Source organism: Chiloscyllium plagiosum, unplaced genomic scaffold (assembly GCF_037043375.1).
Source record: "Chiloscyllium plagiosum isolate Xiang-an unplaced genomic scaffold, Cpla_swu_hap1 HiC_scaffold_11, whole genome shotgun sequence".
NCBI classification, from domain to species: Eukaryota; Metazoa; Chordata; class Chondrichthyes; order Orectolobiformes; family Hemiscylliidae; genus Chiloscyllium; species Chiloscyllium plagiosum.
Genome location: NW_028270149.1, coordinates 31,623,433 through 31,640,187, shown reverse-complemented (window position 1 = coordinate 31,640,187; position 16,755 = coordinate 31,623,433). Strand labels below are relative to the sequence as shown.

The 16,755-nt window shown below is 37.2% G+C and overlaps 1 protein-coding gene across 3 annotated transcripts in view; it reads left to right on the top strand.

Moving 5' to 3' along the window:
- kdrl (kinase insert domain receptor like) overlaps positions 1-16,755 on the top strand; it is a 265,292-nt gene that overhangs the window by 88,247 nt on the left and 160,290 nt on the right. For all 3 annotated transcript variants that reach the window (XM_087991964.1, XM_043704900.2, XM_087991965.1), the window contains exons 5-8: positions 6,394-6,550; positions 6,841-6,980; positions 9,254-9,413; positions 13,418-13,535. In XM_087991964.1, coding sequence (XP_087848090.1) covers positions 6,394-6,550; positions 6,841-6,980; positions 9,254-9,413; positions 13,418-13,535 — 575 coding nt within the window. The remainder of the gene's footprint in view (positions 1-6,393; positions 6,551-6,840; positions 6,981-9,253; positions 9,414-13,417; positions 13,536-16,755) is intronic.

Sequence of the window (16,755 nt, the reverse complement as noted above, 5' to 3'; positions counted from 1 at the left end):
TACTAAATGCTTATGCCTCCATGGAACAAGTACTTTACAGTCTGACACGGACTACCCCTTATTGACAAATTGTGCCTTTTCTGGCAGATGTTTGGTCAGACTTGGGGGAGGGGAGTGATAGACCAAACTCGTGGATTTGAACCTGATTTGCTTGGCCTGTAAATAACTGAATTATCTATTGAAGATTGAACACTTGCCATTATAAACATCATAACTCTGCAAGCTGAATGAGGTATCCTCATGAAGTAAATGGGGTTTGACAAATTTATACGCGACAGGGTTATTTTATGCCCAAGGCCTCACACTGTCATTTTAACTGGTCCCTAAACAGTGTTTACATCACAGCTGTCCTGCCAAGCTACAGCAGGTCAGCAGCTGGTGGGAAAGATGACGAGGTCATTCCAGGAATCAAAAAGAATAGCTTTTCTAAAACACCTTACATCACCTTTGACGTTGCACAATGCTTTACAGGCAATGTTTAATGTATGTGAAGGTACAGAAAGATAAATATGACAGGCAATTTGTACATAGCAAATTTCTAAAAACAATAATGTGACACATGACTAAGTAATTTGTCTAAACTTTCAGTAATGGTAGTTGAGAGATAGTGAATGTCTGGAAAACTGGGGGATTTCTCTTGCTTTTCTTTAAAGTAGAAGTTTCTACATCTACTTAAGATGATTTCAAATAGCAGAGATGTTCTGCAGTGCAGCACTCCTTTTACACTACACCAGATTGAGTGCACAAGTCTCAGGAAGAAATTCCATTGTGTGTTCAGGAGTGTTTCAGGAGTTCCTCTGCCCTGAGCTCTCACTCTTCCCTTTCACAAGTCAATCCCAAAACCCTATACCTGCTATTTGTCTTGAAACCAATGGGGACAGAATGGGCAAAAGTCCATCCAATATACCCTGCAGGCAACTATTCTGTGCCCTCTTATTGCAGTCGGATTGGCACCTTACAAACGTCGACCAGGAGTAAAACTTGCCAGGATGTTCTACGACTTTTTTTTAGGTGGGCAACTTAGTTTGTAAAGATGTGTAATTATCGGAAATGGAAATAGCTTTCTCATTATCTTCGGAACTAATATGAATCTATTCCAAAGTGACTTGCAGTGCTACAGGATTTGTTGATTTAAGCAGGCACTCTGCCGTGCATCCAGATTGTTTGCTTATTGTTCCCCATGGCTTACCATGCACAGCTGTTGAAAGAATAATGAAAACCCATCAAAAAAGAACCAGTGTCAGATTGGGTCATTATTCTGTCAACTATCTTTTCAGCAATGATGTATCTTTTATGAAAGTTGTTTATTTTGATGTCCAACATATTTTTGAATCATAATAGGGCACAAACTGTCCCTCTTTTGGCAAAATGAAATAACAAAAAATTCAGCACTTTTTAATGTGACAGGAAATTAATTTTATCATAAAGAGGGAACCCACTATTCATTACATTTTGATATTCAGATATGTATTGCCTCTCATGCATCAATTTAACAATTGATGACTGCCAATCCTAAGCAGGCAACCGAAAATTTTTCATTTGTGTACCTTTGCTCCTTGATAATAAACCCTGATTTGTAAAGAAGCATTTGATATATTTAGCTTTATCTTCCCATATTTATTCAGCAAGCGCTTTTTTGTTGTTAACCAATAGCCTAGCAATTTTTATTTCCAGTAACTGAAATCAGTGGTAGAAACAAAAAGAGTATATTATATTAGTAAGCCATGGGTAATGTGATATAGATTTTTTGAGTGATAAATGGTGAAGATGGCATTGATGAAAATGGTCTGTACAACTTGGCTATAAATGTAGCACTTGAGTAGTCATGTAGAAAATTAACAAGCATTAAATGAGGATGGGGTGATAATTTATTCGCAATAATAGCAGATGTACAAAATAGATTTCGAATTAATGTAACTAATTCTTAGCTGAACGCTTGACTTTATTTGAATAGAATATAATATTTCAGTGATAAGTTAGTAGAAAGCGAACAAAATTTCGAGTAATGAGGACTGTGTATTGCTGCAGTAGAAACATGTGATTTGTAAAATGCAAAGTATAAGACTGAGAGTTAGAACTTTAGTTGGGTATCGATTGCAGTTTTACTTGGTTGCTATTTTGTGGGGGGGGGGGTGCGGTAGAGGCTAATTTTGTATTATTCATCATGATCTAGGAAGTTATTGGATTTGGTCTAATATGAAGACTGCTTGTGGTTCCCAGCCAATATGTCATCTGATTGAATTAGTTCAGTCACTTCCTTTACAAATCAAGAGATTTAACTGAGTAAACCTTAAATCCAAGACAGTGACAACATAGACAGTGACTGACCAAACTTGGATTCTGTTTGAAAATATACCAGTTGGTGTGCCTGGAGATGCCAGAAGTTTGTAAAGAAACTGTGACACATGCTGATGATTTAAGTGCTAATGTAGATTCACTATGACATGGTTGTATGGAGTAAAACAAAATATGAAACTGTTAATGAAATCAACCAGATGGAGAATAAAACAAAGTTATGTACATAATATTCCGTAAATCTGTAATCCAAATTTATCAATGTTCTCATCACTCCAGAATAATGAATTATTATTTTTCATTTCAACTGTATTCTCTATATTTCAATTAACATAACTGGATAAGAATAACTTGAAAAAAGGTCAACTTTACACAATGCAAATTATTAATAGGATTGCATTATTAAACAGTTCCTGAATGTAAATTTGATACCAACAATAAGCCCACTTGTTCTTGCTCTATTTTTCAACATAGGATTCTTAGGAAACCTGAAACAATCCTCTTATAAAGTGGACGTCCGTGCCTTCATGAAGTATCAATTTACCACATCTTTTAAAATATCAGACTAGAACGTATCATGTAAATGTTTGCTTGTCTAAGTGTCTGCCAGACATGCACCTGGTTGGTTCAAATGTCATATTTATTAGAAATTACCAATTTGAACTAAAAAGTTTACAAATGTACTGATGAACAATTGAAGCTTATGCAAAAATTACAAATTGGTAGTTTGCTTCCTACTTACCATGTTGATTCAAAAATTAACAAAGTGTTCCTGCAAAACAACCAATGCGACAGAGAAAGGGAATCAATGAAATCGCTCAAAATACTTTGGCAACTGGTTTCTAGCACAAAATACTGACAATGTTGTGGAAAAATGCATGAGATGTGGGACTATGCATGAATGCTTGTTCAGATATTCACGCTGGGCCAAACCATCTCATTCACTTACAGGTGGTTCTGATATAACGTATTAGCTGCATTCCTCTGCAACCATGTGCAGTAGAAAACTGAGCTATGGGAAATCGCTGTTGAAAATAGTGCTGTAGAAGATTGCTCAAGAAAATCGCTATACGCATTCAGTAGAAAGTTCACATTATCCAAATATCATCCACAATTCGGCAAACATGTTACAGCCAAATCATGTTGATGAAACAGTATTATACCAGAATGGCCTAGAAACAATTTTCTGTTATTCTATGATCTTATCTGTCCTATCCGCATCAGTATCAGAAGAAATTACATTGAAATAGACTTTTAACATATCAAAAAACATAGTTCACAGATATCTTCATATTTATTCATAGAATAGTCCATGTTCTCATGAAAATATTTCCTTTCAGTTCTGACTGCAAGGATTTATCCTTGTTTGGGAGCTCAGGGCCCAACTTTTCATTGTTTAGCTTTGATTCCCCTCTTGTTATTTGTTGGATGGCCATGCAAGAGAAAAGTATATACAAATAGGGCACGATGGAGACCATTCAGCCTGCATATTTGTGGATCAATAACTATCCTTCCCAATTTCACTTTCCAGCTCTCATTTTACCGATCTAAAGATTTCAGCAACCACAATTGTATATCCAAACTATAAGTGCAATCAAGATAATTTTGTGATTGTTTCATAATTGTATAGTTTTGAATTGTGAATGGTTGGAACAACTGCTTTTGAGTACGTGTATATCTGAAAAGTTACTGTCAGAAAGTGTGATATTCTGGATTGTATTTCCATTACTCAAGTTTAAAGGAAGCTATGGAAATGATGCGAAGATATGAATAAAAATCCTGAAATTACTGTGCTAAGCAGAAACTCAGTTACATTAAATTGTAAACATCTGTAAGAGAAACAAACAAGTTTAAATTCAGTCAATTTTTTTCTATTTTAAATTTCTTTGTTTTCACTAAAAATTCTAAATGTGTCAGCCATTCTAATCTTGGTAGAATACAAATAAGTTTCTTCCAGTTACTTGCAGAAACATTATAAAAGCAAATAATGAAAATATCCTTTTTTTATTCATTTTTCAAGAAAAGGCAAAATAAAATATCTACATTTGCACCCTCATTTCAAATTAAAACAAAAAGAGGTTGGTTAAAATGTGACTGTTCTCTTTAAACTTACGTAATTCTGTTCAGATTTGTTTTTACATTATAGCCAAGACTTTTGGCTTATCAAACTATCTGTTTTCTGGTATAGCAGCATTTCAGTACAATGGTTAACTTGACAATGGTGGCCTGGCCATTCAGAAATAATTTGTGTCACTGAATAAAGCAGGTATTTGAATGAACTCAGAGCAGGATATCTGTATGAAATATCATGTTCATGGTTACACAGGAGTGCACATAAACATACTTACATCCGTCTATGATGCATGCAAAGTTTCTTTTTCTGAACCTACACAGCAAGCAAAAGACACCCCTCCAGGTAATTTTCCAAACTCAAATTATTAAAAATATTCCATTTTCTTCCCGAAACTCCACCTTAAGTTGTCCTCACCTTCAAGTACTGCAGGGTGTGCCAAGTATGAAGTTGAAAATCACACAACACCAGGTTATAGTGCAACGGGTTTATTTGGAAGCACTAACTTTGGAGTGCTGCTCCTTCGTCAGGTGGTTGTGGAGTATACAATTGTAGGACACAGAATTTATAGCAAAAGTCTACAGTGTGATGTAACTGAAATGATATGTTGAAAAAGACCTGGATTGTTTGTTAAGTCTCTCATCTTTTAGAATGGGCACATTGGTTTCAGTTTTTTCATATGTAAATCTTTCTTGAAGTTACATTCTCAAGTGACAACCACCTGATGAAGGAGCAGAGGTCCAAAAGCTTGTGCTTCCAAATAAACCTGTTGGACCAAAATCTGGTGTTGTATGATTTTTAACTTTGCACAACCCAGTCCAACATCAGCACCTCCAAAAATACTCCATTTACTTCCTGAAGCTCCACCTTAAGTTGTCCTCACCTTCAAGTAATGCAGGGTGTGCCAAGTATGAAGTTAAAAATCACACAACACCAGGTTATAGACCAGTTACTTTGGCATTAGTAGTGGGAAAAATGATAGAGTCCATTATAAAAGAGGTAAAAGCAGAGCACTTGGATGATAATGACAGGATTGGACACAATCAGGTTTATGAAAGGGAAGTTTTTTTAGATTAGATTAGATTACTTACAGTGTGGAAACAGGCCCTTCGGCCCAACAAGTCCACACCGACCCGCCGAAGCGTAACCCACCCATACCCCTACATTTACCCCTTTACCTAACACTACGGGCAATTTAGCATGGCCAATTCACCTGACTTGCACATCTTTGGACTGTGGGAGGAAACCGGAGCCCCCGGAGGAAACCCACGCAGACACGGGGAGAACGTGCAAACTCCACACAGTCAGTCGCCTGAGTCGGGAATTGAACCCGGGTCTCTGGCGCTGCGAGGCAGCAGTGCTAACCACTGTGCCACCGTGCTGCCCAAGTTGTGCTTGACCAATCTGCTAAAATGTTTTGAGAATGTACCAAGTAGAATGCATAAGACAGAGCCAGTGGATGTGTTTTACTCGTATTTTCATAAGGTGTTCGACAAGGTCCCGCATAAGAAAAAGGAGAATACACCATTTGGTCCCTTGAAACCTCTCTGCCAATTTATAAGATTATGCTCGCTTGATTGTGGCCCGAACTTCATTTATTGCATGTATTCCATAATCCTCGACTCCACAGTGAACATAAAATATGTCTAACTCAACTTTGAATATATTCAATGGCTTCACCCTGGCTGTAAACTGTGGAAGAGAATTCCTAACACTAGTGACTCCTGAGAAGAAAAAAATTGTTGTCACGTCCATTTTCAAAGAGTGAACCTTTAACCATAATCTGCATTTATGAATTCTAGTTTCAAGGGAAGAAACAGTCTCACTTGTCACAATGCTGCAATGAAACTGAGCATCAAATGAAGTTTGGAACTTTTTATATTTCCTCTTTCTTTTTATTTGATTAAAAATATTGAAACATTAAGACATTACAACTTTATAGTGGATATCCTAACATAACCTAACATTGAGAGATAATGCTTATTACGTGTATTAATGTAACCAATGATAATTTCTGTCTGATACAGGACCATTCAATCTTTGAAATTGATGGGATAAATAACAAATGGGATCCTAAGCAAGGTTTTATTCTTCGAAACCTGGAATATATTCCTGGCATGTTGCGATGCAAAACCATAGTCAATAAACAACATTTTGAATCTTGTTTTATGATATCCAAGGAAGGTAAGTGTTTTCTTTCTTTCTGAATTGATTTCAACCCTCTGTAGGAAATCAAAATGAATGGTCAGTTGTTCCATCAGAGTCATTAGCATGAGTTTGGTTGATTTTAACTGCCATTCTTCATTTAGGTATCACAGGTCAGTTCTCAATCTTCTCAACCTTTAGTGCTATTTACAATATGTACTGCATTACTACTTTGGCATTTGTGTTTTGACCAATGAGCAACTGTTTGATTATTGTGTTTTATTAACATTGTTCATTGCAGTAGATTATATTTTACCTTTTATTCTCAGTTGAAGGGATAAACTCTGTGCACCTTAATACCAGTGAAAAACTCAAGGTGTTGTCTGGAGATACACTGTCCATCAAATGCACAGCAAAAATGCCTTTGAATGCCAGACCTAAATTTCAGTGGGAGTATCCCGGCAAAGCAGTAAGTTCTGACTTTGGTTGTCTTGATGTACATTAACGATATTTTCTAAAAGCTTTTATTAATATTTTGACACAAAAGTTTCAAACGTATTGCCAGTGCAACTTATAGACTAATACTTTAACATGTCTGTTTGACATTCTTATGTCTGGTAGTTCAGTGAACAGATAATCCATTTAAAATAAGCGTGTTCATACCCGCACCAAAATATCAAAGGAATGCCGTATGAACATGTTGAACTTTCATTCACTACCAAGGTCAACACTAATTTCTGAGTTTAAAAATCTTCAGTTCCAAGCAATCTAAAAACCGTATACTTGCCCAAAATTTAATTCAATTTTGTTATCAGAAGTCTTTCTCATGTTACTAGAATTTGTACTGATAAGTTGATCAGACCATAAAGAAGGAAGGGTACTGTATACTCATATTTGTGGTACAAGATGCACTAAATGTCATTTTTTTGAGGATGTCAATAAGGGAACATTCACCAGGTGAACATAGAGGAGGCAAACATGATGTTAACCAATGAATAACACTTATTTGAGGAAAGCACACAGCCAGTTTGGAGCGCAATGGTCTAACTGACAATGTCTCTGATACTCACACAGCTGAACATTTATTCAGCAGCAGGAAGTCTCTCCCAACAATGCTGTTAAATGAATTAACTGAATAAGCTGCTTTCTTGCTGAGAGATTTCTGTCAGTTGTCACTTCTGTTTTTGTAGTATCTATTAGTTTCTCAAGTTGTTTAAAGTTGCTAGGTCAACAGAAAGCATTTGCTGAAGGACTTTGTCCTGACTTCAATGATGCTGCCACTTGTTCCCTGACATGGACATACCTGAATACATTCTCCTTGGATCATAGCATTTCAGAAAGAAGGATCAGAAGTGAGACAAACCTGGAAAAACTGCTGGAAGAGGAAGAAGGAGAAGTTGAATATGTTTTCACTGCAGGAGGTTATATTTGCCCAGGGTATACAAGGATCAACTCTCCTGTCTGAACCTCAGTATGAAATGATGAGTAAGACACTTGCATTTCACTGAGGATCTCCTAATTGAAATTTTCCAACTACAACTGCCAAACCTGCAATCTTAGAGTAGATGAGAATAGCATTTCCATTGGCTATGATGGTGACCATGGTTATAGATTACTAGATGCTATTCTTCTCCTGGACTAGAACAGATAATATTTGCAACTTGTTCCAGTTTATCATCCACTGGAGCATAAAGGCTGTCCATAGAGCTCTGTATTCCAAGAGAGCTGAATATGTTTCACTTTCTCTTTCCAGAGGGAAATAGGCAAAGCAAACTCATGACTTTGGTAATTTTGCAGGCCTTCCATCAATTCTGGGTGCAATTGTCCGCTCATGTATCAGTTTGGGAGATATGTCAGTAAGTGTGGTATACTTTTTTTGGCTGATATTGCTGTCATGCCAAATATCCTGTCACAAGTGCAAGCTGTAGGATGCGGATTTGAGGCTGGTAGCAATGCTAAGTGTGTGAGGGATAAGTGAAGTTCTGAATATGATGTACACCTTCTGATTGATAGAGATTTGTTGATAGGTGAGTGAATATAGATGAAGTGTATTGAATGAGTATGAAACCGCTGATGGCTGTTGATATGATACAGCACTTGAAGATACCTTCATGACCTTAACCACTTTTGTAAAGTCATTGATTTTTTTTTGTGGCATGGCATCCAAGTCTTTGGGGCTTGACTTCTTGTGCTGACAATGACCCCCTATTTGGTTGCATTGCCTTTGCAAGGTTTGCCTGGATAGCCTCCTGACTCCTGTGCATAGGTCACAATGCTCCTCCCTACCACCTTCTCTGCAAAGACATCTATAACAGTGACAGAGAAACTTGGAGAAACATTTACTCCTCCTTCGAACCTTCATTCACTCTTGTTTCTGCTCAGTTTTTCTCTCCTAACTACTTTCAGCTCCTGCTCCAGGCAAATTGCTTCTTCATTTAAGACTTGCTGCAATTTGACAAGCAGCATTTAGCTGGCACATTGCCTGCACCAGAACCAATGGACATAAGGTAATTATGTACCACAGTACCATGCAATACTCGTTTTCAGGGGAATGTTTAAGTGTTCAAAAGCAACAATTAAAAGTAATTGAATATCAATTGATACTTCACTGTTTAAAATGTGGCAAAGATAGGAAGCCAATGATTGGCTTAAATTTTTAAAGGTGTTGTTCAGGTAAGGAACTCTTGTTTTGTATTGGAAAGCAGAATTGCAAAGCATAATTTTTTTTTTATTTATTCACAGTCTAATCGGAAAACCATTATTTACAAAGCACGTGAAATCACAACTGTGTTTTACAGTATTCTAACTCTGAAAGACATTCAACGAACTGATGAAGGAACTTACAAATGCCAAGTATTGAATAAAAATATGTTGCAAAACTGGACTACCGTTACTGTCTATGGTAAGCTATTGTAGAGCTACTAACACATTTCATTTATATGACCTGGGATAGCATTTATAGGAGTGCAGAAAGTCAACCTGCACCATATCGGATAGTTGTGTCCTGATTACTGGGTATACAATAAGCTAACATTTCAAATTAAATCTATTCTTCGATCTCATTCAGATTTGGGGAATTTGCTACTGCAATAATTTTCTATATCTTCTAAAGACTCAAGGCAGCTTGTCTACTTACTTTATTATTCTGTATTATTTTGAATGACTTCAGTTCAATTTCGCAACTTGTTATTAGAGGCAGTCAATATAATAAGAACAAAACAACAGCTTGAAGTTATACAGCAAAACATCCGCAAGGAACTTCACGGACAACAATTTGACACCAAACCGCATAAGGAGCTTTAAGGACACAAGATTAAAATTTTGGAAAAGTAGTATGTTTTAAGGAATGTCTTAGAACAGGAGAGTGGGAGAGAGGAAAGGAGGAAGGGAATTCCGGAGACTCAGCTTTGGCAATTGTAAAAATTGGGAATCATATAGATTTGGAGGAATGCAAGGATTCCAATGACCTGTAGAGTTGGAAAAGCTTACAAAGACAGGAAGGAAATGTCATTTGAGAAAAATGGCTAGAAGATTCAATGTTTGAAGTTCAGGTTGACTGGGCACCACAGTGAGCAAAGGGCTGATGGGTGAACAGAACTAACTATGAATCAGGACAAAGGCAGCAGAGCTTACAATGAGCAAATTTACATAAGACCAATGATGGGAAGCTCAATTAAAATGTATTTTAATTGAATAAGGTAAGAAAGGCCTTGATAAGGATTTTAATACCACAACAACCAAGATGGGATAAAATTGCTCAATGTTATGGAAGTGGAAATAAGTTGACTTAATAATGAACAGTCTGGTTCAGCTCTGAGTTTGGTGCCAGGGAAAGGGATGGCGTTGTTGGCTATTTTTGAAGTTTATTTCAGGGCCCAAAGTCAATGGCTTAAGTTTTCTGAACATTTACCTCGAGTAAATGTTGGTAATTCTGTGTTCAAATAATACAACTAATTAGAAACAATGAGGGAGTTGAGAGGTAGTAATGGAGTAGGAGTGAGTGTCAGCAGTTTACACACTATGCTTGTGGATGGTGTTGCTAGAGGACAACATTTAGTTTAGTGATAGATCACTAGGGTCCTAAGAGGTACCACATGTAGTATGTATTCAGGGTTTGAATCAAGCAACACTCTAAATATAAAATTGAAACACACATCAGTTTATTGGTCAGAGCATTGAGTAAAGGAGGTCATGTTGTGGCTGTACAGAACACTGATTAGGCCACTTTTGGAATATTGCGTGCAATTCTGGTCCCCTTCCTATCAGAATGATATTGTGAAACCTGAAAGTGTTCAGAAAAGATTTACAAGGATGTTGTCAGGGTTGGAGGATTTAAGCTATAGGGATAAGCTGAATAGACTGGGGCTGTTTTCCCTGCACCGTCAAAGGCTGAGGGGTGACCTTATAGAGGTTTACAAAATCATGAGGGGCATGGATAGGATAAATAAACAAGGTCTTTTCCCTAGGGGAGTCCAGAACTAGAGGGCATAGGTTTAGGTAAGAGGGGAAAGATATAAAGGGGACCTAAGGGCAACTTTTTCACGCAGAGGGTGGTGCTTGTATGGAATGAGCTGCCAGAGGAAGTGGTGGAGGCTGGTACAATTATAGCATTTAAGAGGTATCTGGATGGGTATATGAATAGGAAGTGTTTAGAGGGATACGGGCCAAGTACTGGCAAATGGGATTAGCTTAGGTTGGGATATTTGGTCGGCATGAACAAGTTGGATCGAAGGGTCTGTTTCTGTGCTCTACATCTCTATGACTCTATTACTTTATAAGTTCTGAATAAATTTGCAGGATCAATGGAACTATCTTAATTATGAAAAATCCTTACTTGGCTTAAAATCAGCATTTTTCGAATTGTGTTGTAGCTAACTATAGCTTTATTGACTGAGAAATTTTAAGTCCACTTTTCTTCTTTGTGTTGGATAGCGTATCTTTCCAAATTGGAAGATCAGTCATCTTTTCACCACAGCAAGTACGGTCACTATAAGTGATCAGTAATTGGCCACTTTTGGGCCTTGATTGGGAAAAGGCCAGGGTGTCAGCCTAGACCTCACCTGTTCCATCATAAAATTGGAGAGAGTTCGGGGCAGATTGAAGTCCAATGGGAAGTCCAACTGAGCAATGGTACAGCTTCCCACAAGACAACCACTCATCCCCCAACCTCAAGCTGGAAACTGTAGATTGTAAAGTTCTATAACCTATAAACAGCATTTAAAAGATGTATTTACAATGGGTAAATTAACGAGAAAGAAAAAAAAATTCCAGGCAAAATGGAATCTGTGGAAAATATAGTGAAATATATGTTTATTCAATGTAGACTTATTGGTTGGGGCCATGTCCACCCATGTGCCTGGGTTCACATCTACTGTCAGTTTCATCATCATGTTGGAACAGCTCCAATTGCTGGAAATTCTCAACAAGTCTGGTAGCTACTGTGGATAGAGAAACAGAAACAAAATACCAGAGGTGTAGAACTCTCTGGGGAAGAGCCACACTCTACTCAAATTGTGGGCAGTATTTTCATTCTTGATCAGGGGACAGCCCAGAAATCAGACAGCTGAAGCTGTCAATCATGCTGGAGTAGAGCTGTTTAAACTCTCCAACAGTTGTCTGGGCTGTCAACCAAGCCTCATGATGTTGTCTTGGTTTACAACCCTGACATCCATTAGCTTGTTGAAACATCTGAGCTTCTGCTTGACAGCTCTAGCTGTCTGATCCCTGACAATTTCTCAATATTTATTTACACAAGTGTTACAAGTGCCTTGTGATTTGAGATATTGAAACTTTAAAGGGTCTGGATGATTGACACTGACATTAGGACACAGTGAACCTTTTAAATTAAAATGCAATGTTTTTAATGTTGTGGGAGGTTCCCTTTTTAAAAAAATTTTGTTATGCATTGAAACGTTATAATAGATTTTTTTTAAAAATGCAATGTATGGTAGATGAATGGGTATGGAAGTGCCATGGCTTCACATGGGATTTATGATGGATCATGGATCATATTTGAATATTAACCTTGGCATGGGGAGCATAAGAAGCCAAGGGAAGGGCTGGACAGAGCATACTTTGACACAGGGGGAACATAAAGAGAACGTTTTGTCCTTGCCTTTCAAAAGATTCCCCCATGGAGAATCTGGTCAATTACCCTCTGATGTGCCATGAACCATGATCCTTAAAAAGTCTGTCCCGACTCTATTAAAAAGACAGTGAAGTAAGACTTGCCAATCTGCACAATGGGGTCAGCAAAATTGGGGGTGGGAGGTGCAAACTCACAACTAAAACCAACCACACTCCTAAAAGACACTCCTAAAAATTGGAAAACACAAAAATGGAGTCAGGAATCCTGGTATCAGGTAGCCACCACCATTTTACAGGACTCCGGTATCAACCTGACTCAGCAGAAATCATTAACTTTATTTCTCATACCACAGGTGCCACCAGACCTGCTGAGTTTTTCCAGCACTTCCTATTTCTTGCTCAGATATCCAGCATTCGCAGTATTTTTGCTTTCATTTTAATGTGGAGATTACTGCTGAGATGATATAGATACATCATCTTCACTTTCAATACGTTAACATTTAAGATGAATTATTTTAAAAATTCAATTCCTTAGTACACTTTTACGTCTTTATATTGAAGACACTTTAATGCATATTGCTGAAAAGAAGAAAAAGGATTTTAGCAAATTACTATAAAACGAAATATAAATCTCTCAAATTCCTGAGGTTTGTCTGGGTGTCCTACATAACATAAGCATAAACCATAAAATGACAGTGTCAATTCAACCTCACTTGCATCTAAGTAAAACTGGTTTTGGCCTAAACTGTATTTATTCAGTGTGATTTTATATCATATCACTAGTTTCCTAATAGTTTTATTTTTCTATTCTGATTGCAGATAAGCCTTTCATTAGAGCAAGGGTAAAAACAAGCAACATTTTGAAAGTAATGGATGGAGAAAAGTCTGTGAAACTATCTGCAAAAGTGAATGCTTTCCCAGCGCCGGAGGTGTCCTGGTAAAGTCCATCCATTTGATTCTTCCACAAATCCTACTTTTTAATGAGTTCATTTTTTTAAAAATCCTGTTTTTACTTCACTAACTTTCCCTCATCTTTACTTAAAGGTAGCATAGTAAAGTAAAGGTAAAGGTAGGAACCTTTACTTAAAGGTTCAGTATTGAGTATATTCAAGTCAGGTCAATAGATTATTGGGTACTAAAATAATTAAAGGATCCAGCAACCATGCAGGAAGTTAGAAGGTCAGCAATGGTCTTGTTGAATTGTCGAGCAGGCTCAAAAGGCCAAAAAGCCTACTGAAGCTTTTATTTCTCATGTTATTGAAACACACTGTCTCACCACAATCAACAAAGCAGCAGCCTCAGCTTTGTCTTCAACAAATTTACCCTGAATTATGAATTTTACTTGAAAAGTTGCAAAGCCAGCCAAATAGGATGAGATCTGGCAACTATACATGATACTTTTCCCAATGCATGATTGAGATAACCTCTGGCTAAAAGTAATTGCAAAACCATTTCGCTGAGAGTTTGCCAAAGGTGACAGAAACAAAAACTTGCAAAAAGCTGTTATGACCTCCAAATGTTCCAAAGTGTTTTATGCCGAATTAAGTTTTTGAAAACTCAGCAAGAGTTCTAATAGTCATCAATGTTGCAACATAGGAAATGTGGCAGTCAATTTCTGCACAGCCATCTTCCATAAACAACAATGTAATAATGACCAGATAGTTGTTTTCTAATTATATTTATTCAAGGATAAGCATTTGCTAGGATATCAGGGATTACCACCCTCCCATCCCATTTTTCTTCAAAGTAGTGCAATTATATCCTGTACATTCCTCTGTGAGGGCAGACTGGGCCTTGACATCTCATCCAAATGACTGCACCTCCCCCAATACAATATCCTTTCAGTACAATGGGGTGGCACAGTGGCTCAGTGGTTAGCACTGCTGCCTCACAGCACCAGGGACCTGGATTCAATTCCTGCCTCAAGTGACTGTCTGTGTGGAGTTTGCACATTCTCCCTGTGTTTGTGTGGGTTTCCTTTGGGTGCTCCAGTTTCCTCTCACAATCCAAAGATGTGCAGGTCAGGTGAATTGGCCATGCTAAATTGCCCAAAGTGCGAGGTGCATTAGTCAGAGGGAAATAGGTCTGGGTGGGTTACTCTTCAGAGGGTCGGTGTGGACTAGTTGGGCCAAATGTCCTGTTTCCATACTGTAGGGAATCTAACCTACTACACTGCAGCATCGGCCTAGATTTGTGCTGTCAGTCTTTGAATTAAGATTTGAATGCACAATCTCTCAATGAGGTGGGAATGCTACCAACTGAGACAATTGAAACTAAGGTGTCATCCAAAACAGGGAAACCATGTCAAAACTAAGGGAGTTGATCACTAAATTGCTCAAGTTGTCTGTATATTTATTTTCTGATTCAAAGTGTTCTTGGTAGCCTAACCACTTTTTTTCAAACCCTAATATGAGATAAGTATACGGCGATAGAACTGTTAAAGATATATTAATTGTATTGTTAAAATGAACAAATGAACAGCATTGTTTAACCTAGTAACCTGAGCATTTGTAAAGACAGACAGCTGGGACATTCAGACTGGTAAGTAGAAGACAGACATATCTTATGTTGCATTTTGTAAATAAACCTGTTATCAAGGAAAAGGATTGGCTTCACTTTTTATTCTTTGCAATCTGCTTTGGGAGCCATTTAAGAAGGATCATGACTTCTGATGCTTGCTTTGTTGATAATAAGAATTCATCAGAAAGTTAATGGGGTCATTAATGTCTCCACATTCTGCAAAAATAGATTTTGTTTGTTTTTAAAAGAAGATCTGTTAGAGAGCTGACAGTCTGCTCAAAAGATAAATGGTCTATTAATTTTCAAACAAGGAGCGCAGTAATCTGACAACTAGCGAAGGAAATTCTACCAGATTTACCATCATTCCAGTTATAGATAAAGTGGAACATTTAAATACAGTGAAAATTACTGCTAAAATGTTGATCATACTTACTAAACATCTGACAAAGTTATAGTCCATCTATTGAAAATTAATAAATATTTTTTAAAGACGTCTTTTTCTCTGAGGTTTTCACCACTAAGCAATCAATCGCATCCCTCATATGACTTTACTAAGCAGAAAAGATCGTGCCATCTTGTAATAAGCATCTTATCAGAGCAACTTTGTGATTGCACATGGTATGGTCATAGAGGTTTAAAAAAAAGTTACATTGATAGTGTCCCACCCTTTCATTAGAGAGATGCAACTGGTGGTAAACTTAATCTGAGCATCACCACACCCCAGGTAAGGGGCAAGATTGAGAAGGCAGGACCTTCATGGTTATGCTGTTATGGGAATTGAACCCAGATGAGAGGGTTCACTCTGCATCACAAAACTGTATTTATGGCAGTTGCCATCCTAAGTCAGGATCACAGTCTTTTTAGGACACTGAGGCATTGGTACTGTTTTGTACAAGAAGAACATGAAAATACAAACAGGACATGTGTTCCAGCATGACTTCCCTACCACTATGTAGTGCACACTTCCAAGTGAAAGGTTATTGTTGCTGCAAGAAACATCCTAAATGAATGGGACCAGCACTTTAGCTGAAGTCTATGTAAGGAAATTGCTATTTGAAGTCAGTTTCCTGTATACAAGTAGGCTCCAGAGATTAGACATAATAGCTTTGAAAATCAGAAATAAAACAGTATCAGTTAATAAAAACAGGAATTGTACTTTAGAAGTTACAGTAGATCCTTTAAAGCACTATTCAGTATTACAGTTATTATAACTCCATGTGCACAGTCATGCTGCTATTTATGTACTAAAACAAGACTGACTCCAAGATATTTCAGTTAATATTGCAAATATTTTCCAGTCAGTGAACTGTAAGAAAGACAGTCAAGCAGCTGTAATAAATATTTATTAAAGTTGGGTGTCAGCTTGGTTCAGTTGTTACTTCTCTCACAGATAAACAAAGGAATAATAGGAATAAAGCTAAATTACAATGTCAATCCATCGCTCAGTAACTAGATGTTAAATTACTTGTAAATGGCATTTAAAACACTTTCAAAGCTATGTCTTTGTAAAATTGATTATAGTTAGATAGTTTCTTCATACATTATCAAGGACCATTAACAATCATTTAAAAGACACGCATTCAAAATATATCCATTTATGTCCATAAATGATCCAGCTTAACCTTTACAGCCTCCTC